The 24,292-nt window shown below is 53.2% G+C and overlaps 9 protein-coding genes across 9 annotated transcripts; 6 read left to right on the top strand and 3 right to left on the bottom strand.

Moving 5' to 3' along the window:
• Nucleotides 1-1,011: 1,011 nt before the first annotated feature.
• Nucleotides 1,012-2,913, bottom strand: AYO20_06360 (hypothetical protein; the record flags this gene model as incomplete). Its single annotated transcript, XM_022644651.1, has 1 exon — nucleotides 1,012-2,913. One exon carries the CDS (start codon nucleotides 2,911-2,913, stop codon nucleotides 1,012-1,014), a length of 1,902 nt encoding a protein of 633 aa, XP_022499319.1.
• A 457-nt stretch (nucleotides 2,914-3,370) lies between these two features.
• AYO20_06359 (hypothetical protein) lies at nucleotides 3,371-7,615 on the top strand (the record flags this gene model as incomplete). The annotated part of the gene is made up of 1 exon (XM_022644650.1): nucleotides 3,371-7,615. The coding sequence occupies one exon, from the start codon at nucleotides 3,371-3,373 to the stop codon at nucleotides 7,613-7,615; it is 4,245 nt and encodes a 1,414-aa protein (XP_022499318.1).
• A 991-nt stretch (nucleotides 7,616-8,606) lies between these two features.
• Nucleotides 8,607-10,601, top strand: AYO20_06358 (hypothetical protein; the record flags this gene model as incomplete). Its single annotated transcript, XM_022644649.1, has 2 exons — nucleotides 8,607-8,989; nucleotides 9,089-10,601. The coding sequence occupies 2 exons, from the start codon at nucleotides 8,607-8,609 to the stop codon at nucleotides 10,599-10,601; spliced, it is 1,896 nt and encodes a 631-aa protein (XP_022499317.1).
• A 340-nt stretch (nucleotides 10,602-10,941) lies between these two features.
• On the bottom strand, nucleotides 10,942-12,029 carry AYO20_06357 (hypothetical protein; the record flags this gene model as incomplete). The annotated part of the gene is made up of 4 exons (XM_022644648.1): nucleotides 10,942-11,195; nucleotides 11,247-11,325; nucleotides 11,416-11,655; nucleotides 11,748-12,029. The coding sequence occupies 4 exons, from the start codon at nucleotides 12,027-12,029 to the stop codon at nucleotides 10,942-10,944; spliced, it is 855 nt and encodes a 284-aa protein (XP_022499316.1).
• Nucleotides 12,030-12,611: 582 nt separating this feature from the next.
• On the bottom strand, nucleotides 12,612-15,283 carry AYO20_06356 (hypothetical protein; the record flags this gene model as incomplete). The annotated part of the gene is made up of 5 exons (XM_022644647.1): nucleotides 12,612-13,400; nucleotides 13,478-13,862; nucleotides 14,146-14,302; nucleotides 14,380-14,658; nucleotides 15,259-15,283. 5 exons carry the CDS (start codon nucleotides 15,281-15,283, stop codon nucleotides 12,612-12,614), a joined length of 1,635 nt encoding a protein of 544 aa, XP_022499315.1.
• Nucleotides 15,284-15,921: 638 nt separating this feature from the next.
• AYO20_06355 (hypothetical protein) lies at nucleotides 15,922-16,351 on the top strand (the record flags this gene model as incomplete). Its single annotated transcript, XM_022644646.1, has 2 exons — nucleotides 15,922-15,933; nucleotides 15,983-16,351. The coding sequence occupies 2 exons, from the start codon at nucleotides 15,922-15,924 to the stop codon at nucleotides 16,349-16,351; spliced, it is 381 nt and encodes a 126-aa protein (XP_022499314.1).
• Nucleotides 16,352-17,137: 786 nt separating this feature from the next.
• AYO20_06354 (hypothetical protein) lies at nucleotides 17,138-19,513 on the top strand (the record flags this gene model as incomplete). Its single annotated transcript, XM_022644645.1, has 2 exons — nucleotides 17,138-18,133; nucleotides 18,185-19,513. 2 exons carry the CDS (start codon nucleotides 17,138-17,140, stop codon nucleotides 19,511-19,513), a joined length of 2,325 nt encoding a protein of 774 aa, XP_022499313.1.
• Nucleotides 19,514-19,947: 434 nt separating this feature from the next.
• Nucleotides 19,948-21,071, top strand: AYO20_06353 (hypothetical protein; the record flags this gene model as incomplete). Its single annotated transcript, XM_022644644.1, has 3 exons — nucleotides 19,948-19,981; nucleotides 20,085-20,897; nucleotides 21,025-21,071. 3 exons carry the CDS (start codon nucleotides 19,948-19,950, stop codon nucleotides 21,069-21,071), a joined length of 894 nt encoding a protein of 297 aa, XP_022499312.1.
• A 1,015-nt stretch (nucleotides 21,072-22,086) lies between these two features.
• On the top strand, nucleotides 22,087-23,378 carry AYO20_06352 (hypothetical protein; the record flags this gene model as incomplete). Its single annotated transcript, XM_022644643.1, has 4 exons — nucleotides 22,087-22,260; nucleotides 22,318-22,485; nucleotides 22,539-22,682; nucleotides 22,743-23,378. The coding sequence occupies 4 exons, from the start codon at nucleotides 22,087-22,089 to the stop codon at nucleotides 23,376-23,378; spliced, it is 1,122 nt and encodes a 373-aa protein (XP_022499311.1).
• Between the last annotated feature and the right edge of the window lie 914 nt (nucleotides 23,379-24,292).

Here is a 24,292-nt window from a genome sequence, read left to right as displayed (position 1 = left end):
CCCTAAAGTCGTATTTTCTCTTTCAGGTTGTGACCTTTCGACTTATGGCCTGTGACAAAAAAGAGTAGAGCATCGAAGACTCTTTTCTCTCTCAGAGGATCCCTGTGGTTTGGGATTCTTCTCCGTATGAACCGCATCAGTCGCGAGGACGCGCTCATTCGGGTCACCACGAAATCCTCCGAGACGGGTTGGTCTTGTCAAGAACAAGGTCCCACATGGATCAGTCACCACACACAAAAGGCATAACTTCAGCGATGACAGGATCAGACGGCGCGACGATGATATTTCTTCCCGCTCACCATCAGCAACCAAGTCGACTTTCGCCAGCACCAGGTAGCAAGTCCCGACGTGTACTCGGGAAATTGGCCGGAACGCGATCTGAACCTGAGGTATCCGTTCCTCACATGGGAAAATGTGGTCGCCACAAACGGCACCGAGATCGAGATTGAGAATGGACAGACACGTCCGAAACAAGCGACGCCAGGCTCGATACCAGATTCTTGACCGCTCTCGACCATCCTCCAGCCAGCAATCAAAGCCTTTTCCTGGCACATGGCCCTCGACCTGCACTTGGAGTTCTGAGCATTAACCCGGAGATATGACAAGGCCTTTCCTCGACGGTGCTCTTCGACGTTGGTCTTCGACGGTGCTTCATGGGGTCCTCCTGGCCCGGACCCCTGGGATCATCTATTCCACTCAAGTTGTCGTGGGCAATGCTTTCCCAATTTGGGCGTCACTCCCTCGCATCCGTAGGGGGTTGATTGTGGTCCGGCAGAAAGCAACACATCTGGCGAAAACCAGGTATCGCCTGTATCTGGACATTGTTTGAAGACCGTGATGTATCATGGCCTACAGTCACTCACCATCTACATCGAGGATTTGCGAAGGAGCAGCCTCGGCAGGCCGGTCACCTTGGACACTAAACCGATATTCCGGGCTTCATATCCGTCCAGTGACGACGACTGCCCAGGCTCATAGTCGAGGGCATTGATTGCCTCGACCAAATTCGAATCATGAGCCCCACCATCGATTATTCCCTCTCACGCCCCCAGTTTCATATGCCGACTCTTCCTCCTCAAATCCCAGTCTCTCCACTACCTGACGGGCACGGAAACTCTTCACAAACTTCCAAGCCTCCGCGTCGGCCAGATTCCACGCCTCTGCCACGCCGCGGATCTTGAGCACGGCCTCGTCCTTGCTATTGACGGTTTTCCTTGCCTTTCGTAAAAGGTCGACCTCGATTGCCGCCTGCTCTTCTGTAGGTGGGTTGGGATCAGACGCCTTTTTACGCTCGGTGGGAAGACCAGACGGAAATTTGGCCCAACGCTCAGGTCCGGGTACTGGAGGCAAAGATTCCCCATGGGACACGGTCGTCCTTGGGATGGGAAAGCCAAAGTGCCAGTCGAGATCTGTGAGCCAATCCTCTGGAAACGGAGAAACTTCCTCCTTCGCTGGACGGGCGTCATTGGTCGGTGACTTTGGGGGAGGGGGTGGTGGGTTGAAAGACGCAGGGAAATGTTCAGTGGTAAACCACAAGGAGCGCTGTTCGCCATATTCTGATGCCACCGCATCCTTCAAGGCTACTACCCTGCTTGGGCCTCCACGGGCGTCTCCCAACAGATCCCGCGTAACTGCGGTTATCCAAGGATCTCGTTCAGTGTGCCGCCTGATATGAGCAACCGATATGGCATCAGATTGATTCATCAATGTGATCATTGTATAAGGGTGAGGCACAACGGCAATCGTGAACAAAGAAGACGTGTTCCGAAAGGAAGGAGCCGTCGTGATTCTCAATTTCGAGCCAGTACAGGGGGAGCATTTTGGCCGGTTCGGTGGACAAGATGATTGCAAGATCGAACTGGGACATTCCGCAAGGAGCCGAGCCAGATCCTTGGACGGCTGAACAAGCGTGAAGGTGTGGGCTGCAAGAGGCTGCAGGACGGCAATGCCAGCACTGAATGTATTTTGCCACACGACTTGAAGATGTGCGATCATGAGTTGATTTAGCGAACGTCGGCCTTTGTTCACATCTTTGGCCATCAATTCTGCCAGAATAGGGTATTTGGAAGCCACAGTCTTGGGATCATAATGCGCGATGGAAGTGGGCTGCTCGACTTTGAAACGCTCTGCGTCAATGGCATCCGCCATGGTTTTGAAAGAGCTCAGTTTGACGTTGTCGAGTGCGGATTTGAGGGCATCATTTATTTGGGTCTTTTCTCCGGCAAATAGACCAGACCCCAAGCCTTTAAACTTGGTCAGCTCAGGATACTGACCACGGCGGAGGTGAGACAGAAGAGCATCATCAGCAGGGCCCATGGGCAAGCAGTACCAGCTGGCCAGCATGCCGGTGCCCATATGAGCCCATGCCAACCACTGTCGGAATTCTTGCTCCAGCGAAGCAGGCATGCCCTTTGCGTGGAGTGTCTGATAGAGCGGATGGCTCATGGCCTCCGCATCAGTCAGGATCACCGGTCGAAACCCATGTGCCCACCAAGCCCGCCGCCACGTCAATAGAAAATCTTTATCGATGCTCGTTGTATCTTCATCTCTTTCGATCGAAGTGTCGTAGAATGTGTAGATTGGCGGCCGTTCAGCCAGCGGAGGTAAGACGACCCGGTCTTCGTCGAGCGTCACAGAGGACGAGAAGGGATTGAGCCATTTCCAGTCGCTGTACCAGGAGCTGTCTCCATGCGTGCTATTCTTCTGTTCAGGAGGTTTGTGTGCGGAACTCTGGAATGACCAGCGGAGGTTCGGGACTGTGAATTTGGGTATTACATCTCGGAGGACTTCTGGATACGGGATTGCGTCGATTACGGTGGCGGTGGAGGGATTCGACGTCGAAGAGAATATTATGAGGCCACAAACGAAGACTGCCGCGGTGACGATGTACCGGGTAAAATGGCGTGGGGGCATTGTGCTGAAGGACGAAGCGAGTGACTGACTAAACGGGGGAGAAGAAAAGAACAAGAGCGAAGTGCTTGAACGCGTCAAAGGGAATCTATTGAAAGAGCAGAAACATGTTGTGCGGATTGAAGTGTTACAGGATCGAGCGACCTGTGGGCAGAGAGATTGATGCTGCTATCGTTGGTGATTGCGCCACTCGCGCCATATGAAATTGTGACAGGTCGCTAGAGTCTGGGGAAGCAAGGCTGACGCAAGGCTGGCCAATCGGAGTACATAATGGAAGTGCCAAGTCCGATATCGAACCCACAGGTCCTCGTGCATCCTGCTCGCCTGGCCTGCGCTTGAATTCGCTACGGCGGAATATTTTCTCAGGCAGCGCAATGATAATTTTTCCTTTTTCCTCCCTCTGTACAAGAGCCTGGGTGACTCACTCGAGGGTCATTTGTTTCTGCATACACTCTCAACCATGGCTACAGCAGGTGCACACGAAGAGCGCCTGGCTTGGTGGACCCAACTTCTGCAGGATCAAACAATCTCGCCGTTGACCAGAGACTACCCTGAAGTTACCACAGAGAATGTACACAAACGGCCCATCGAGGCGGCCGAGTCGCTTGCTGCTCCGATAGCCACCAGAGATGCCCTGAAAACACTGTCTAGCCTCGCATCATTCACCACCGTGATTCAGACAGCTCTCATTGTTCTGGTGAGCAGGCTAACTGGTGACGAGGATATCAGCATCGGCACTAATGCCAAAACTAACGGCCCTCCATTTGTCCTCAAAACAGCGGTCGCTGCCTCGGAGCCGTTCTCGCAGCTGCTCAAAAAGGTACTAGAACTATCGGCTCAGGCGGCAGAGAAGATTGTACCTCTTGCAGATCTCCAGACAAGCTTGAAGAGACCGGTTCTGTTTCGATTTGCTTGTTTCGACAGCAATGACGATGGTGCCAGTCTACCCGGTAGTGCTGAAACGACCGACTTTCTGCTATCATATTCTTGCTCCGCTGAAGGCGATCTCCGGCTGACGGCGCGGTACAACCAGCGTCTTGTCTCGAGTGCAAGGGTAGCTGGAATCCTGGCTCAAATCACGCAGCTGCTGGAAAATGCAGCGCGCGATGTGAATGCTCCCGTGGGTGGTATCGTGTTCGCCACCCCTCAAGAGCAAGCTCTCATACCCAACCCAACCAGCGATTTGGAGTGGTCGTCTTTCCGTGGCGCTATCCACGATATCTTTGCTGCAAATGCGGAAGCGCATCCTGAACGAACATGCGTGGTAGAAACAAAATCTGAGGATGGGCCAGAAAGAACATTCACCTATCAGCAAATACACGAGTCTTCCAATATTCTGGCACATCACCTGGTCAAGTCTGGTCTGGAGAGGGGTGATGTTGTCATGATATACTCTTATCGGGGTGTTGACCTAGTAGTCGCCATTATGGGTATTTTGAAGGCAGGGGGCACGTTTTCAGTACTGGATCCTGCCTACCCACCTGATAGACAAAACATCTATCTGGACGTGTCCAGACCGCGGGCACTTGTCATCATCGATAAGGCCACTCAAGATGCTGGTGAACTCTCGGAGAAGGTACGGGGTTTCATAACTGAGAATCTGGACCTCAAGACAGAGGTTCCGGCTTTACGCCTACAGGATGACGGCTTTCTTCAAGGTGGCGAAGTTGCTGGAAAGGATATTTTTGAGTCTGTCCGGGAACTTAAAGCCAAAGGTCCTGGGGTTGTGGTTGGGCCTGACTCGATTCCCACCCTCTCTTTCACATCTGGTTCTGAAGGTAAACCGAAAGGTGTCAGAGGTCGCCACTACTCATTGGCATTTTATTTCGACTGGATGGCGATGACGTTCAACTTGTCTGAGAAAGACAAATTCACCATGCTCAGCGGCATCGCGCACGATCCCATTCAAAGAGACATTTTTACACCACTGTTCCTGGGGGCGCAGCTGCTTGTGCCATCAAAGAATGATATCCAAAACGAGCTACTGGCAGAGTGGATGAAAGAATATGGCGCGACAGTGACACATCTGACACCGGCCATGGGTCAAATTCTGGTCGGGGGTGCAACTGCAAAGTTTGAAACTCTTCATCATGCCTTTTTCGTGGGCGATATCTTGATCAAGAGGGACTGTAGATCCCTACAGAATCTGGCGCCCAACGTTCGGATCGTCAACATGTGGGGAACGACAGAGACTTCCAGGGCTGTGAGTTACTACGAGATACCGTCGTGGAATGAAAACGACGCCTTCCTCGATGGTATGAAGGACGTCATCCCGGTCGGCAGAGGTATGCATAACGTCCAGATGCTCGTGATAAACCGCTTCGACCCGATCAAACTGTGTGCCGTTGGCGAGATTGGAGAAATCTACATCAGAGCAAGCGGACTTGCAGAAGGCTATTTGGGAACTCCCGAGCTTACGGCTAAGAAATTCGTCAACAACTGGTTCCCAGGTCATGAAAAAGGCCTCGAGTCAGATAAAGCAAGGTTTGAACAAAAATATAAGAACGAGCCTTGGGCGAAGTATTACCTGGGACCCCGTGATCGCCTCTATCGCAGCGGAGATCTCGGACGCTACACACCGACAGGAGATGTGGAATGCTCTGGCAGAGCTGACGATCAAGTAAAGATCAGAGGCTTCCGGATCGAACTTGGAGAAATCGACACCCACCTCTCTCGACATCCACTGGTGCGCGAAAATGTGACTCTCGTGCGAAGGGACAAGTTCGAGGAGCAGACTCTTGTCAGCTACATTGTGCCCCAAATGAAAGCGTGGGCACAATTCCTTGCCGAAAAGGGCAAAGAGGATATCCCGGACGACGGAACTCTGATTGGGAGAGTTGAGCGGTTTCAACTGCTTCAGATTGAAGTGCAAGAGTATCTGCGAACCAAGCTCCCTGCTTATGCAGTACCTTCTGTCATAGTGCCGATGAAAGCTATGCCTTTAAATCCCAATGGCAAGGTCGACAGGCCCAAGCTGCCTTTCCCGGATGCAGGAATACTCTCGGCACGGACGCGGCGGAAGTCTTCTATGTTGCAACAACTCACGGAAGGCGAACTAGCGCTGGCACACATCTGGGCCAAACTTGTCCCAGGATTGATTCCGCGAACCATCAGTCCAACCGACTCGTTCTTTGCGATTGGTGGTGAGAGTATGAAAGCCCAACAGCTCGCTTATCAGGTCAGAAGAACACTTGGAGTCAATCTCCCAATCAGCAGGATCTATAATCGACACACGCTGAAGGAGATGGCTGCTGTCATTGATCACTTGCGAGCGGCTGATTCTCTGAGTGGTGGAGAGTTAGTTGAGGTTGAAAATGCCGCAGATGGCACTCAATCCAACGGAGTCAAGGCTGAAGACCAATACGGCGACGATGCCCCCATCATGGCCAAGGCGTTGCCTGCCTCCTTCCCTTCTGCTTCCCCCGATGTCCCTTCCGCGCCAGTGGTGTTCCTTACTGGGGCAACAGGCTTCTTGGGATCGTTCGTATTGAAAGATCTTCTGGACCGCAAAAACCCTCAAGTTAACAAAATCTTTGTTCTCGTCAGAGCCAAAGACGAAGCAGCGGCACTTTCCCGCATTAAAACAACATGTCAGGCTTATGGCGTCTGGGACGACTCATGGGAATCTCGAATCGAGTGTGTCACAGGCGAACTAGGGCCGCTGCAACTTGGCATTTCCGACACAAGATGGAAGCAAATTGTTGACGAAGTCGACGTTGTCATCCATAATGGTGCCCAAGTTCATTGGATCAATACATACGAGATGCTCAAGCCAGCCAACGTTCTCGGCACCATTGAAACAATGAAGATCTGCGCCCAAGGTAAACCCAAATTCTTTGCGTTCGTGTCCTCAACCAGCGTGCTCGACCACGAACACTTTGTCTTCGAATCAGAACGCATCGTCGCTGCCGGTGGAGAAGGTATCAGTGAAGACGATGACTTGATGGGCAGCCGAAAAGGATTAGGCACCGGCTATGGCCAGAGCAAATGGGTAGCGGAATATCTTTGTCGCGAAGCTGGTCGACGAGGCCTCCGTGGCTGCATCGTTAGGCCCGGTTATGTGCTTGGCTCTTCCAAGACTGGCGTCACAAACACGGACGACTTTTTGATTCGGATGCTCAAGGGCTGCATCCAGCTCGGTACGCGGCCTAATATCAACAACACGGTGAACATGGTTCCGGTGGACCATGTCGCTCGCACGGTGGTGGCCTGTGCTTTCCATCCTCCGTCTTCTCAAGGCGTCAGTGTGGCTCAGATTACAGGGCACCCGAGACTGCGGTTCAACCAATATCTCGCGGCTCTCCAAACCTATGGATACAAGGCGGACCTAACGGATTACGTCCCTTGGGCATCTTCGCTTGAGCACTATGTCAGCGCACACGCCGATTTTGCTCTAATGCCACTCTTTACCTTTGTCGCGAACGATCTCCCCTCGAATACACGCGCCCCAGAACTCGATGACAGCAATGCCGAGAAGGCACTTTACGCCGACGAGAAATGGACTCGAGAAGATGTCAGTGCGGGAAGTGGTGTCACAAAACGTGAAATCGGGCTGTATCTGGCTTATTTGGTTCAGATCGGATTTCTCCCACCTCCAAATGCTGGGAGAGACCAGGATGGTGTCAAGAGTTTGCCAGAGGTGACGGTATCGGATATACAGCGCAAGGCATTGTCAAGCGTCGGGGGGCGAGGGGGTCTGGCTTGAGCTGCGATTCGACATTGATGCTATTGATACGGCCATAGAATTGGTTAGAGGCCGCAAAAGTCTGGAGCGCAAAAGTCCCCATTGAGCTTGGAAATCCCAATCAACATTGTCACATATCAAATTCGAACACAATTGTTAGCATGACTGACTGTCATTGGCATGTTTTCCTTTGTCCTCCCAACCTTTTCCTCAATTCGACCCTTGCAACAACGAATAGCATTCTCGTGCTTCCACAGGAACAAGCACATCATACCGAGGCAAGCCAAGGCTCCCAGGCTCCGAGCGAATGTGACCGCGAGTTCCAAGAGAGTTTCCGTCTAGCTAAGGAGAAAGCTTCTGTCCTCATTGAGTGGGCGTCCCGAGGGCCGAGGACGGCAAATGGACCATCACTTTCAAAAGTCTTTACACATGGCCTCCTCCACGCGCGCAGATATCGTCTCCATCGTATCATTTTCTGGGGACTGAGTGTGGAGGCAAACATCCACATATGATACGTATCCACCGAGTCCCTAAGCCGACAGTGGAGTCAACAGTCCTCAAAGACACCCATGCAATGCTTCTCAGGTATATTCTCTTGTTTCCATGCTTGTTTCCCAGGCCCATTGGCTTGTTCAAGGCTCAAACTATTGGTCGTCCAGTAGAGCTACCCCTACAACTTTTTATATCTGCTCAATATTCCTGCCGAGGCTCAGTCCTTGGTAAGAGTTGCTGAGATTGGATCCGGCGGAGATAAAAGACCGCTGATACGGCTATCTACCGAGTACGGCAACCTGCCGAGTATTACGAGGTGCGGATCATTGGCATTGCTTGTTTCGTCAACCCCGAGGATGTACACGGTTAAGACGTTCGTGCTCCATCTCATTTCCCCCCAAAGAGGACTTCCGAGTCCGGGGGGGTCCCTTGGAGAGAGTGGTGTTATATTTCTGGTGTGTGCGCGGCACTCTTCTACAGTTGTAAGACAATTTTGGTCCGTCTTTCCCTGAAGCAAAAGATGTCTGTCGAAACGCTTTCTGTGTCTCAACCCGCGGAGTCGACCCTTGGCAAGTCCACCAATCTCACAGTCCAAGAGGTCGAGGACGACTTGGGGTTCGACCCAGATGCCCTCAAGGCAAAATACCTCGCCGAACGGGAAAAACGTATCCGTGCCAACCCCAATGGAGTGGACCAGTATCGTGCAATTGAAGGCTCGCTGTCGCACTACCTCAGTGATCCATGGGCTGGCCAGGACGACAAGCGGGAGCCCTTGGACATCAACACTGAAGTGGTCATCATCGGCGCTGGATACGGCGGAGAATTGATGGCCCACAGTCTTCAGCAGAATGGCATCCAAGATTTCAGGATTATTGAGAAAGGCGCAGATTTTGGGGGAGTCTGGTAAGTCCCCATATCACTACTGCTGCAGCTGCAGCTGCTATTCCGACTACTGCTATATTGCGACTGCTTGCAGTTTCTCTGACTCTGTGCATCTTCTAGGTATTGGAACCGATATCCCGGAGCACAATGCGACATTGAGTCCTATGTCTACATGCCCATGCTGGAGCAGATCGGATACGTCCCCTCGGAGAAGTATGCGCGTGGGCCCGAACTTCTGTCACATGCACAAAGACTGGCCAAAGAACTGGGACTGTACGAAAAGGCCATTTTCAAGACAGAAATCCTGAGCATCCACTGGCAAGAGGAGACTGCGACCTACTCGATCAAGACGAATCACAACGACAACATCCGCGCGCGTTTCGTTGTCGGCGTGGCCGGGTCACTACACCGACCGAAACTCCCAGGCTTTCCAGGTATTGAAACCTTTAAAGGCCACAGCTTCCACTCTAGTCGCTGGGACTACAAGTATACTGGTGGTGATGCTGTCGGAGGGGGACTAGTCAATCTCACGGACAAAAAGGTAGCGATTGTCGGCACAGGGGCCACTGCCGTCCAGATCGTACCAAACATTGCGCCCTGGTGCAAGCAACTCTACGTTTTTCAACGGACGCCGTCGTCTATCGACGTCCGGAACAACCGGCTTACCGATCCCGACTGGGCGAAGAAGCTCGGACGAGGATGGCAGAAGGAGCGGATGGACAACTTCAACACCATCGTGTGCGGCGGGCACCAAGATGTCGATCTGGTCGACGACGGTTGGACAGATATCATTCGCAATCTATACCCATCTCGAGCAGCAGCGGGGAGTATGGGGAAAGAGGAGATGGCGAAACGCCGCCAGATCCTCGACTTCCAGAAGATGGAGCAGATTCGCAAGCGTGTCAGCGCCATAGTTAGCGACCCTGCCACGGCGGAGAGCCTGAAACCGTACTACAACCAATTCTGCAAACGGCCGTGCTTCCACGACGAATACCTCGCGGCCTTCAACCGGCCCAACGTCCGATTAGTCGACACCAAAGGCCAAGGGATAGAACGGCTGACCGAGAAAGGCGTGGTCGCCAACGGGGAGGAGTTTGAGGTCGACTGCCTAATTTACGCGACCGGCTTTGAGCGCGCCACCAGCTGGAGCCACCGTGCCGGCATGGAGGTGTACGGGCGTGACGGCAAGATCCTGGGCGAGAAGTTCTCGGACGGGCCCAGCACCTTTCAAGGCTGGGTGAGCCGGGACTTTCCCAATTTCTTCATGGTCACGACGCTCCAGGCGTTCGTGACGGCGAACTTGCTGCACACGACCACGCTCCAGGCCGAGCACCTCGCCTACGTGATCGCCGAGTGCAAGAAGCGCAATATCCGCTCCGTCGAGCCCACGCAGGAGGCCGAGGACGCGTGGGTCGAGACCATCGTCGAGTCTGGCGTCAACTCGAGGACCTTCCACATGGAGTGCACGCCGGGCTACTACAACAACGAGGGGCAAATCACGCGCAAGCTGGCCAAGAACTCGTGGTACGGCGGCAGCGCGCTGTGGGTCATCAACATGATGAAGGAGTGGCGCGAGGCTGGCAAGCTCGAGGGTCTGGAACCCACGTTTTGGCCCGAATCCAATGGTGCCTAATAGACTTGTTCGGTGCCTGGACGTCTTTTTGCGCCTTTGTTCTTGGTGTCCTGTGTTGATAATCTTCTGAGATTGAATATTAGATGCTTTTGATCAATGAGAAATGAAGTGCCGATTTGAATTCAATGAACGCGGTGCATCACGGTTGAGCCTTTGGAAACAGAATGCATTGCTTTCCATTTCGCTGTACTCGCCACGGCCATGACGGCCTCTCAGACAGACACACGAGATACTCAGAACCATCTCTACCACCGGTTTGTATGCTTCATCAAAACCACCTATTCATTCGGTCGTAGAAACCAGAATGGGCGGAACTATGTGTGGTACAGATACAGAACAATCAGTAGAACCTGACGTTCAACTTCTCCATGGCCTCTCCCAACCCACCGCCACAGATGAACGCGGCCTTGTCGTCACTAAACTCGGGCCTCTGCCTGTAGTGGATGTTCTCGCCGCTGCATTCCGCGGCCTGTCCCGTCAAGCTGTCGTCGTCGATGAAATTCATGACCGCCCTGACAATCGTCGAGGCCGGCGTGATGTATTCCTCCGGGCAGGTGAAGGAGTAGATCTTCGTCAGGGCCGTGTGGACAAGGCCTGCCGGAGGGAGTGAGTGAGTATATCAGCAAGGGCTTGGAAGCTACGTACCTGGACAGATGCAATTCACGGTGATGGGTTCGCCGAGTTCTTTAAGTCGGACGCCCAAGGACCTCGTCAGGCCGACGACCTGTCAAACAATGTAAGTCTCATTCTCATTCTCACTCTCATTCCCAACCCTATCGAAGAAGAGCAACGTGAAAAGAACTCAAGACCTTACCCCCGACTTCGCCGCCGAGTACAGCGGAACAGTGCTCCCGGTGTAAATCCCCGCCATGCTGGACGTGAAGATGATCTTGCCGGCCTTGTCGGGGTTCTTGCGGAAGTAGTGGAAGCCCAGGTACGCGCAGTAGATGGGTCCGTAGAGGTCGATGTCGATGACGGCCGTGTTGGGTTTTGGGGGGTTGCCGTCTTCGCGGTCTTGCTGGTGCGCGTAGAAGTTGATCCGGTCGCCGATGCCCTACACAGGCCCGCTTGATGGTTAGAATCTCTCTCCACAACGCGGGACTCTCTTTGTCGATGAGGGAGGAGTGGAGAGAAGGTAGAGATTACAGCATTTCCAAACACCGCGTCCAGGCGCTTCCATTCCTTCCAGGTCCGACCAAACGCGGCCGCGAGCTCCTCGTAGTCGGCCACGTTGGCCTTGATGAAGAGGGCCTGGGGTCCGCATTGTTTCGCGACGGTTTGTCCGGTCTCCTCGTTGTAGTCGACGATAGCTACGTTCCAGCCCTGTGTCAAGAGATGCTGCACCACGGCGAGGCCCATGCCCGAGGCGCCTCCGGTGACGAGACATACGGGGGCACTGCTCCGTGCGTTTCCATTGAGAGTGCTCATCGTCGCTGGCTACCACAAGCTGTATATGCAAATAAGATATCTGGAGAAGGAGAAGGGTAGGAAGAATGATGGATGCTACTGGAGACTGGAATACTGGACGTGTTCTTCCTCAAACTTTTCGTCGCCTACCCTTCTCGTCCCAGGGGTATAAAGCCAGCAAAAGAATACCAGACGCGTTTACGTGATCACAAGGACGAGCCAACACCACCAACCGAGGGTCTTTGGCGAAAAAGAAGAGGTTAACCGGTGTGACCGACCGGCCGGTTACTCAACGCGGGGTAGAAACTGCCAGACGACGCGGCACGTGCAAGATAGCCATGTCGATGGGCATGAAGCGGTCGTGGTCAGCTCTCTTGTCAAGGCGAGGTAGTTCGTCGGCCAGCATATGGGTCGACGTTGAGTCGCAGATGGGAATTGATCGATTGTGGGTACTACCCCCCCCCCTTTTCCCCACTATCCCTCTTTCGAATATGTCGACAATTTATACTATCCCACCACAATCACTTAACCAAGTCTCTCGTACCACAGAACCTTTAACCCGGAAATTTCTTTCATCTCAGGATCAAAGACGTTTCCCATCCTTCATTCAACTTCGCTCCGTGCAACCTTACGCTTCTTGAGCGCCTTCTCCGCGTCACTGCCGTAGCTATCCCTCTTTTCGGACAATCTCCCAGCCCTGATCTTGACGACGGCATCAATATCCACCTTTTCTGGATCATGGCACACGTCCAATTTCTTGCGGATCCGCGTCAGCTCTTTCCGCTGCGCCGATGAGTCTTCCTGCGAGCGATGATAGGAACCAAGGAGCTTCGCACATGCCGAAATCGTGGTCAAGACTCTGTGTTTGAACGTCGCCGCCGTTACATCGTCAAAGGGCAGATCGTTGAGTTTCTGTTCGAGATATACTTGCGTAAGCTCACTGTCAGCCACCATCACGGCACCTAGCCAGATCTGGCTGGGCGTGTAGAGGAAATATGCGTCCGTCATCTGGGCTGCTCTGGTGAGGAGTCCCTTTGCCGAATCGGCAGCAGACTCGACCCTTTTTGCTGTGAATTTCGTCGCTTTCGGACCATTGCTGCCGAGCCGACCCTCCTGCACCATGGCCATCATCTCAGCATGGCCACCCAGAAGGCCTTTCAGAGGGTGGCGCACGTCGAGCGTGAATCGGAGAGCCTGCAGAAGAAGGAATTCAGGCGCCTTGACATCTTCTTCGGTCATCTTGTCGAGTTCCGACACGAAGGTGGAAAGAGACATGTAAAAGTGATCTGCCTTTGTGGCTAGATATAGAGCGCAGACCATGATCGGTTTGGGATGGTATATCATGGGTGAGTGAGAGAGGTAGAAGCGGCGGAGGTATTGAATCGCGGTGGCCTAGGCATTGATATGCAGTGTAAGTATATCTCGTAACGGTAACATCGTCAGAGGGCATGAAAAGGCACCATGCGTACCACAACACTGGAAGGGATTCTCGGGTTCATAGCCTCTCCCATATCGAAAATCTTGGTACAAGCCCATTCCACAATCTTCAACTCCTCCTGTGCGGCAAGCGTCGGGACACCAGGAGCGGGATCAGCAGATGTATTCTCGTTGTTCTCGCTCGAGCCTGATATTGGAACCCCCGTCTTTCGAATTGCGGCCTTGACACGCTCCGATGCCAGCCGATTCGTCCTCTGGCGGATTTGCGCGAGCTTTTCCTCCGTGTACGACCAATATCGATACTGGGAAGATGCCCTGTACTCGTCGTCTTCGATCATGTTCAAGCGGTCCACGCGCAGTAACGTATATGGGAGAGTAACTGATCTAGTGTAACTCAGTGGAGCAACATAGCGAAGACTATCATTGAATAATTATACGAGGGGTTACTAGTGCCGTTCAGTAGTCTTCGGTCGAAAGCCCCGCCGGAGAGCCTAGCGTGACCGTCATTACATTTGCCTTGGTAGGTAACCCCGTCAGCCATGGAGGTGCTCCTAGATATACTAGGCTTCGCAGAGACAATACTGCCAGTGCTTGGAGTCCTCACGCGGCCGTCCCGCTTTTCAGTGCTCTTGTAATACTGGCAGTAGCCCACCAGGATCACGCCTCCCGAGTGTACAGACTATGCCTCGTCGACTTTTACAGTGGCATGGTGCGCTGTGGTCTGTTTGGTGGAAAGAAATCGACGATGAAGACACCCACGGCGTTCATACCCGTGGCAAAGGTAAGCCATGCAGCCGGATACAGGAGCTGTTTGGTGTGACTAAACCCGAGATCTACATACAGAATTGGTCTGTAGTCTAGAACAAACCATCAGCTCTGCAGTTATACATTGGGACTGCAAGAGGGGAGGCATCCTTGGATCCAAGTTCCTTACTATTGATGACCAGTCCACCGCAACATTCAATGATTGCCGTGGTTCCCATTGCGATCAGGCAACGTTTCCGGTAGGACGGCTTCCGGAACAAATGCCACCATGAGCTATCTCGTTGGCGGTCCAAGGCTATTTGCTCGTGTATCTGATAAAATTCCGTGTTTGCAAACGTGTTGTCCGGATCGTCGGGATTCGCGTGGAGTCTCAGCAAGATCCGCTTCGCGTCATCAGAACGGTCCTTCATTACCAGCCATCGGGGACTTTCCGGGATCCAGTACAGCCCTAGAAGTAGCAATAGAGGCCAGACACATTGAAGAGCCAGGGGTGGTCGCCAGCTTGAAGAAGAAGCCCAACCCGATCCACGCTGACAGCATGTATCCGAAGCCGAGTGTGAGGCTGTGAATGTAGACCAAACTCCCACGGAAATGGGCGGGGACAACCTCACTCATCCATATCTATCGGGGTGGTCAGAAAAGTCTTCTCTCCTCCCTTGCCAGGTTCGAAAGCACTTAGCGGTATGGCCGCGAGCAACAGATAGGCAGCGAGGCCGGAGACGAAACGGTAAAAGATGAATTCACCAATATTGACGCTGCCAGCCATGAATGCTCCCGATATGATACACCATACAGCACCCTGAATCCATCGCGAGCAGTCTATCCTTGTTCCGAGGGGGAAAAAGATCAACCTACCCAAGCAATTGCTGATTTCCGTCCCCACCAGTGCAGGCTGGCAATATGAATATACCCTCACGGCCACGGGTTATGCGACGGCAGAGAAATTCAAACTGCACGAACAGCAGATCCGACCTCGTTTGCACGAGGTCGGAGAGCACGACAATTTAATCCAGGCGACCCCACCGCTGTATTGCCGCGTCCACCATACCTTTGATGTCGTCTTCTTTGGTCATATCGGCATGATGGTACACGATCTCAACTTTACACTCTTCTGCATCAACCCAACTAGCAAGGAGCTATTTCCAACCGTAATGGTGTTCTATGTAGCGATAGCGTTAGCTACACTAGATCCGGTGTGAGATCAGGCTGTTGCATTCGCTGATGCTCTTCGTCAGACTGATTTCCAGCCCATAGCCGTTCCCTCTCAACAATAACAAAGACCTTCGCTTTAGAGAGTCCGCAAGGCTCAAGAATGTCTTTGGGGTTCTGCATGGGTTTCATTTGATGCATATCATACCGGAATCCGACGCAGTACACGAGCACATGCTCGGCAGTCTCGGGTGGCTGTTTCAGCAATGACGATTCTATACATGTTTCGTCAATCGTGAGGACGTTCAACCTTCGCGTCTTTCGGTTACATGTCACGCGAACAGCCCAATGGTCGACAAGTGCGATTCCAAATATCCTGTGCCATCTAGAGGTCTTGGAACGAGAGCTTATTATGAATGATACGAAGCCACACTTTGTAGATACCCCGTACATTCATCGTTTCTCGCATGGGCCCCTTGAACGGAGCGCCGAGGCTCAATTTAGTCTCTGCATCGCTCTTCTGGGTCACACGTACGCGACCGGAGCCCGGGGAAAGTTCACTATGAGTTCCGCGGTCTAGGTGCGCTAGCTGTCGGTATTGCTTTGCTCCTTTGGGAATTCAGATAGCCGAGGGCATCTTTGTCCCGAGAGCCGTCACCCGCCGCGATACACTCTTTAACCCACACCTTGCAGATGACTTGGATTCGCTCTATGGTGATATCTTTGCACAGATTGAGCAAGTTGGATGGATTGAATGGCTTGTGCAAGTCTCCCGTTCGCCGCTGGCGCATCTCTGGGCCTCGTCCTCGCGATTCCCCTCAGAAACTCCGCTCCGGAAGCCACTCCTCGCGCACCACGTCGGCGTCACGGGTCCTTCTGCCATGCAACATCTAAGGAGGATAGAAGGGCTTGCGATCTTCACCTGGAAGAACTACACCCACTTCTCTGTTCGCAACTGGGAGCAAACCGTCAAAGCGACTACGGAGCGTTAAACGATCATAACACCCTATGTGAAACGAAGATGGTGACGTCCTCTCAGAATGAGAGACGAATCACGAGGGTCAACCGCTGGCATTACTTGAGACAGAAAGTCCAAGCTACAAGACTGTGAGGAAGGATTCAGGAGGTCGATCTGAATATCGATATTGCCTAATACGGAAGCATCGATGGTAAGAGGAAGACAAGAAGGACAAGCTTCTCTTACCAGGAGGCAAGGCCGGCAAACACGGAAGGGGAGACCTACACTATCAAGATTGCCTGCCAAGTTGCTTGTCGCTCTCAAATTTGTTTCATTTGAAGGTCTTGCCCTAGGTGTAATTTATCTTGCACTTCATCGACGAGAGCAAGTCACCCCGTGAGGCTCAGAGTGGAAGACCCTCCTAGTTTTGGCGAGATTCTCTAGTCTATAGTCTAATCCACAGCACAAGCCACCAAGTAGCTCTTAACATATCATAGTCAGAAGCGTGTATGCAGCCTGGGCAGCCTCGCCTCGACGAAGCTACATCCACTCGAAATGTGTTTGATTGGCTGTATCCAAGTGGGTCCCCAGGCAGACAAGGTACGCTAGCCATATTAGGAACGCACTTCTCCATTTTTCCGGTGGAATTGGCTGCTTGTTTGTACCCGACAGGCCCCCGCATTCCCCCACGGTGGCGTAAAATTGGAAGTAACCCGAGGATAACTCGAACTATGGACATTGTAATATCCCTCTCTTGAAAAAGAGGTCTAAAGCTTGATAGCTTTCCGAGCTTGAGACTTCGAATGCCAACCTGACCGTCATGCATCCAGGAGAATCACCACCGACGACCTCATCACCGTTGTCGACTTCGGATCAACAGAGGACCGGCTCACACAGGCCGGCCACAGACGCGACCGGGGTACGATCGCGGTCGAACAAAGCAGTTATTCACCGTCGAGCGACCCAGGCATGCCTTCGCTGCCGCTCGCGCAAGGTCAGGTGTGATGTTACCCACAAGGCAGGCTATTGCACCAACTGTCAGCTGGATGGGGCAGAATGCCGAGTCATCAAGTGCAGGCGGCGTGGCCACAGAACCAGCGACCGCCATGCCCTGCATGCTTCACTGGATTCCGGATCTAATCATCGAAATGCGAAGATCGGAGAAGGAGTGTTCATGATCGAACGCCTGCCCGATACACCTGAAGAGGTACGGCACTCGGCCAATGATTGGGAAGAACGAGACAGTGTTCAACCAGATCCAGCTCTCAACAGCTTGCAACAGCCTATAGTGGGTCCAGGGGATGCTGGACCCAAGGCTCCAGTGTCTCACGGCTTTCTACTGTCTTTGACAGAGCAGCCGGAGCTTCCGATCCTGAATGACACTGCTGGCCAAGTTGAAAGGACGGCCGATAGAGACGATGGTCTGCTTTCAGCTCCATCTACACCACCGCCCCTCCATCAGGGCGGTTCAGGCTGGCACACAGCCTTGCCGGACTTTATAGAGGCATTCCCTGTGCGCACTCCCAACGACCTGGAATTCTTGCGGCAGAAGTCGGTATTTGTCTTGCCACCACCGCAGCTTCAACGCGTGATCATGGACAGGTTCGCCGAGTTTGTGCATCCGCTTCTGCCCGTCATAGATCTCCCGGCGTTTCGAGGCGCAATACTAGGGGAGAAGCCCGGACAGAGAGTGTCGTTGCTCCTTTTCCATGCCGTCATGTTCGCTGGAGTGGGAGCCGTTGAGAATGAGATCATTCTCCGGCAGGCGTACATGAGCAAGACCACGGCCAGACAGACGTTCTATGAAAAGGCAAAGGTGAGACCACCGGACATGCTACCTTGTTGCAGAATCTGATCTGTGAACTAGACACTCTTCGAGTTGGAGACGGAGAAGGATCGCATCACCATCTGTCAAGCATCGCTCTTTCTCATCGGATGGGCCAGCAGGAGTAACCTGAAGGACGCCACATATTGGCTCGGAACTGCTATTTCTCAGGCCCATATTCTGAAATTACATCGAGCGGAGCATGTCAGTCCATTGAAACTATCCAAGCCACAGCGGAAGCGGAATCTTCGCCGGATACTGTGGTGGAGTATTCTCATGAAAGAATGCGACCTGTGCATGTCCATAGGTCAGCCACCACGCGTGTGGCCATTCGGTACACCTATGTTGACCATGAGCGATTTTGGTTTGGAGGACACAGGAGCCCTCGGGGTTGAAAGTGTGGTTCCTCAATCCCAGCAAAGACTCGATGCGCTTTCCCCAGCGCTCGCGACAGTCTGTATCTTGAAGGCGAAGCTGTGCTGGCATATCTATCGGATCATGCGCAACATCCACGAGGATCTTTCTCCTTGGGATGGTCAGCAATGCGCCAACCCCTTGCCATTTTTGAGACAGTACATGGTCCAAGAACTCTACCGCTGGCGGTCAGACATTCCCATCGAGCTCAACAGCAAGAATCTGCTTCAAGACAGTCTAGGCAGCACTCCCCGCAGTGTCACATGGGCAGTATGTGCGGTGGAGCTGATATACTGCGCTGCACATTTTCTTGTTCATCGGGACGGCATGCTGGTGGATGATATCTCAGAGCACATTAGCCCAGACTCCGTCACTGACCGCTGTCCACCCACCGACTACAGCCGGTGCTTTCTGCGCCAGGCGGCAAACGAAACAGCTGAGATCCTGGAAGGTGTTATTGACTGCGGACTGGCGATGTTCCTACCTCCCTCTGCCCTGATCAATATCTGCCTAGCCGCCTCAACCTTCTTCCGCGATGCCAACAGTGGCGACGCAAGCACGCGCAAGACCAACCTCCACAAGTTGGATATGTGCATCAAAGTCTCGAACATGCTTGCCGACATGGCTCCGAGCATGCGGGAGGTTGTAACCAAAATGCAGGACGCGAGATCGGTGTTTCAAACTCGGCCATCTCGCTCAGGGCCGGCATTGAACTCCGGCTATGCACAGCCTTCTAATTTGACACTGACCAGCGCTCACTTGGAGGACAGGTGTGGGATAGACCATCAATCGTTATCAGGGAGCACGATGGAGATCAACAATACTGGGGTAGAGGATCGCAATGCTTCCAGTGGCTACCCAGCCCCAGTTTCATACGAATGGAACTTGGAGGAAGATTTTGGTTTTGCGGGACATGCTTTGCTAGATTTTGATCTCAACGGCTACACATGGGCATAGATTTTGCTGCGGTTGGCATATCGAACTGACACCCGAACGGGACGAGGGACTAATTTCGAGCGGCCAAGATGGACATGGACATAATAACATATATATTCTTCTTCCACGGCGTCTCTCCTGTCAGACTGAGCACTAATGTAAACTGGGAAGCATTTCCTTGGCCAACGTACCGAGCCTCGAGCCCAAATCGTCAAATTCGTGTCTCGGTAGATCCGAAACCCTCCAGAATAGATCCCATTCGGCCCGAGGTCGAAGCTGGCTGTTTGGGTATCACAGGGGATCGACTTGTCTCCCCCCAGAAAGCGGGGAATACAAGAATGAAGAATCACATATGGGTAGGGGGGGAATCTCCCCTGGATTTTTGAGGCTCACCGGGACAAGAAAGGAATCGCCACAAGTGAACAGGTGACAAAACTGTGTGGTCGACCACGACGATGACGGACCTGAATATCACGGACGCCGATATAGGTGAGCAAAACCCCCCACTTCACGTCCTGGTGAGGGAATCTGTATATTATCCGTTGAAGTTTTGTTGTGTCGACAGCTAACACGAGATGTCGAAAAACAAAAGGCGACAAGCTTCGCGGGAAGACGGCCGTTGTCACGGGTGGTTCTTCGGGGATTGGACTCAGCATCGTGCAGAAACTGGCCGCGTCGGGCGTCAAGGTCCTGGTCGGGGATGTGCAGCCTCTGAGAGAAGCCGTGGCGGGCGTGGGATTCATGCAGACCGACACGAGCCGGTGGGAGGACCTGCTGGCGCTGTTCAAGCGCGCGGTCGGCGACTGGGGCCGGATCGACATTGTGATCCCCAACGCCGGGATCGGCGACAAGGGCGACTTCTTCGACACGGTCGACGAGCGCGGCGACCCGGTCAAGCCGCGCTTCGAGTGCCTGCACGTCACGCTCATCGGGCAGATGTACACGGTCAAGCTGGCGATGCACTACATGCGGCGGCAGCAGCCGCAGGGGGGCGTGATCGTGTCGACCGTGTCGCGGGCCGGGTACGTCGCCGAGAGCATCCCCGTGTATGGGGCCGCGAAGCACGGGATGGTCGGCCTCATGCGGGCGCTGCGCCCGCTGACGGCGACGTGGAACATCCGCATCAACAGCATCGCGCCGGGCATCACCGATACGCCCGCCCTGCGGACCCTGCCGGACCTGGTGCCCAAGCTGTGGAGCAGCGGCGTCATCCCCATGAACACCAGCGACGAGTGTGCCCTGGCGGCCGTGTATCTGTGCGCCAACGACGCCTACAACGGCAGCACCATCTTCATCAACGGCGGGAAATACCGCGAGGTCGAGAGCGGGTATCAGCGCCATCTGAAGGACATCATGGGCAATGATCCGCGCCTGAGCATGACGCCGGAAGAGAAGAAGATTCTAGGTGAGTTTTCATCTATCGTGTCCCGCTGTAGTATGCCCGGGAGCCGTGTGAGAGTGTGTGTGCTGACACTCGAGGCAAAAAAGAGGACATCTTTACACCGAGTAGTAAGTATTGAACCCGGGGCCAGACAGGAGAGCAGAGAATCCAGAAAAGGCACCCGACCTTACGTTTTGAGTCTCCCAAAGTTTTAGTCAGGCTGTGGGTGGCTATAATGTGGTTTCGGGGTAATACATCGTTTCGGACGGAATCCTGACCAAGACCTCTGATCGGTTGCGGAGGTTTGTCTACTCGTGTGTGTAAAAGATGTCGAACATGAATCCGGAGTCTCGAAATGTGTGACGTTCTGCCTTGAGAGTATTTGCCCTACCTAGCGAGGCTACGTATCTCCAATGTGTGCAGGTAGAAAGAACCAGGCTAGCTGAATTTGGCCACTGCGACATTTATTAATTACGTAATACCCACTGCTCCACACTCAACTATGTAGGGTGTTTTATGTTTTCAATAGACAAGACGAGAAACTCTACCGCCAGGCTCGACTTGGGATATGTGGAGAATAACGGCACGATGTACACCGACGTCAGATACTCTGTTACTCGTAAATTGGGAAACCGGGTAAACCTTGAATCCTCCGGGGCCAGCTAAACCTCAGGCATGCTGGGATGTTGCATTGCGTCGCACGAGCAACTACTCCGTGATCCTCCCCACGAGATACACTACGATAGCTATAGGGAGGAAATCCAGACTGAGCATCAGCAGATATTTACACTGTGTCCACACTGGCTCTGTCAATACCACAGATAGATCTACAGTAGAGCCGTGTGTCTTCCAACATGCTGCTGTTGAGATACTTCAGTCAGCCAACAGATCGATATATATCCCTCGTCCTCATATCGGAGATCTCCTCGTTTTCCTTCGTAAAAATGCTTGAGTCGATCGACAACCAAGTCAACCCGGGGTTGAGTAGGCCGTGGCAGACCAATGACTTTGCGTGGGGCACGCCGACATCATACCAGGCTCGGATTGCGTGATCGCGGGTTCTGGATACCTTCTTGCAACTACATACAGTACATCATGGAGAGGAATAACGGTGACAATAATATCACGCTCGCCGAATCTGGGGTAGTGAAATATATGTTCATGAGAGAAAAGTTCCGTACGAGAGACTTAAAACTTTTAAACCCGCGAAATCATGCCTTCCGCCGTAATCGCCAACGACCCGGCGCCGGCGCCACCGCTCCGGAAATGGCAACGCCCTGCCAAAACCACATTCCAGCTGCCGTGGGCGGATATCCAAGTCATTGACCTGTCAAGGTACGATGAGCCGGGCGAGAAGCAACGGCTAGCGGAACAGTTGAGGAAGGCTGTAAGTTTGGACCATCCCTGAAATGCTCTCCTGGTTTCTTGACGTGTGATGACGTAGGTGCACGAGACGGGCTTCTTCAGTGTGACGGGCACCGGCCTCAGCGAGGAAGAGGTCCAACGACAATATAACATTGGACAGGCTTTTTTCGATCTTCCCGCTGAAGAAAAGGACAAGCCCGAATACAAGTGTGATTTCTCCGTGGGGAACTATTTCGGGTACCGTGCTGTAAGGTGACAGTCCATCCATCCACATTGACTAGAGCTAAACGACTCCTTCAGCCATATGAGAAGAAGATCATGTCCACCGAGGTCAAAGACATTGTCGAGTCGTTCAACTTGGCGAAATTCATCCCCCAGTACGCCAACGAAGCGCGGCATCCGTTCTTCAACACGTACAAAACGGAGATTGAGGACTTTTCTCGCGTGAGCCAGGCCTAAAGAACCCGTAGTGGATATAATGATTTCTGACACGTCTCGCCCTAGAAAGCATTGAGCATCGCCAGCAAGATCTTCACCCTCTTCTCCATCATTCTTGAATTGCCCGAAGACTATTTCTCGTCCAAGCACGAATACGACTCGCCCAGCGAAGACCACCTGAGGTACATGACCTACCATCCCCGTTCCGTCGAGGAAGACGCCCTGGTCGAGAACACGTGGAGTCGCGCTCACACGGACTTTGGGTCCCTGACGCTGCTCTGGAGCCAGAACGTCGCGGGCTTGCAGATCAAGACGCAGACGGGTGAGTGGAAGTACGTGCCGCCGGTGGACAACGGCATCATCTGTAACGTGGGCGACACGCTCGACTTCTGGTCAGCCGGATACTTCAAGTCCACCACGCACAGGGTGATTCGACCCCCGCCCGACCAGACGCACGTCGACCGACTGGGTTTGTTCTACTTCGTCAGGCCTGGGGATAATGTCGACATCAAGCCCGTCGCGTCGCCTTTGCTCAAGCGAATGGGTTTGGTGAGGGAGGATCAGGAAGACGCTGCGCCGATTACGGGTCTGCAATATGTCAGAGAGAGGGTCAAGAATTACCACAACCACACAGACTATGCCGACATGCGTGGGAAGAAGTTTAAGATTGGGAACCTGGAAATCGAGGACGAGGCGGCTTAGAGCTGGGGACTTGCAACAATGGACCTGCTCGATGTACCACAGTCGTGTAGTATTGGTATCACACCGCTCGGTACAAGGTGGATGGATCGGGCCCAAAATGCCACAGCGCGCTGGTCCAACACTTTCGAGAACACTTTCGAGACCGTTTGCGCAATGCGGCGGCGGAGGCGAAATTGGGTGCGCTGCGTTCCAAGGAGAATGAGGGTCCGTGCGGCGAGTCAAGTATAGCTATAGCACCAGCAGACCGAGAGATCCAACAGCGTACAGCTTGCCCTGCTTCACACGATGCTTACAGGGAATATGTGTAAAATATGCGTCAAGTATTGTTGGGGGTTGTCTGACCTCTACGAGGTAGTGTTGGGAGTTCTTGACCGTACAGCCTCGCCAAGTCTTTCATTCTTGTCACTTCGCATGCGCCTATTGCCATTGTGAACCTGTTTGCCCAGGTACAGGAACTCTCGCGTGAACGATCCTGGGTTCATCTTATCATATATTAACCAGCAGATCCTCCTCTTATTGACAAACAGACTCGGCTCCACGACCGTCCGATGCTTTGGTACCGAAGGGAGGTATATCGGTCCTCGCTGCGACTTGGCTAGGGCACGGCGACGGTCAAGCAGACGGCTCGGTGAGTGCAATGGACGTGCTGTGTCGAGGCATCGCTTGCTAACCTAGGAGCAATTGCAGCGACGATATCTATAAAACCGTCGTGAGGGCGGATCAGGGCGAGACATCCCCCGCACAAGAAAATTGTCACTGCGAAAAAGAAAATCGCATTTGTTGTTTTAGGATTTGCCGCCGCCACAGGCACAGTCAATAGACGCACTTATGATTATGTCGATGAATCATACCATTATTGGAAGAGAAGAAAAATGGAGGACAAACCTGCGGAAGATCCTCATTCGGCAGGATAC

This window comes from Fonsecaea nubica, assembly GCF_001646965.1.
Source record: "Fonsecaea nubica strain CBS 269.64 chromosome Unknown Scaff40, whole genome shotgun sequence".
Classification (NCBI taxonomy): domain Eukaryota; kingdom Fungi; phylum Ascomycota; class Eurotiomycetes; order Chaetothyriales; family Herpotrichiellaceae; genus Fonsecaea; species Fonsecaea nubica.
The sequence above is the reverse complement of the archived record's forward strand: the minus strand, read 5'-3'. Positions and strand labels throughout refer to the sequence as shown.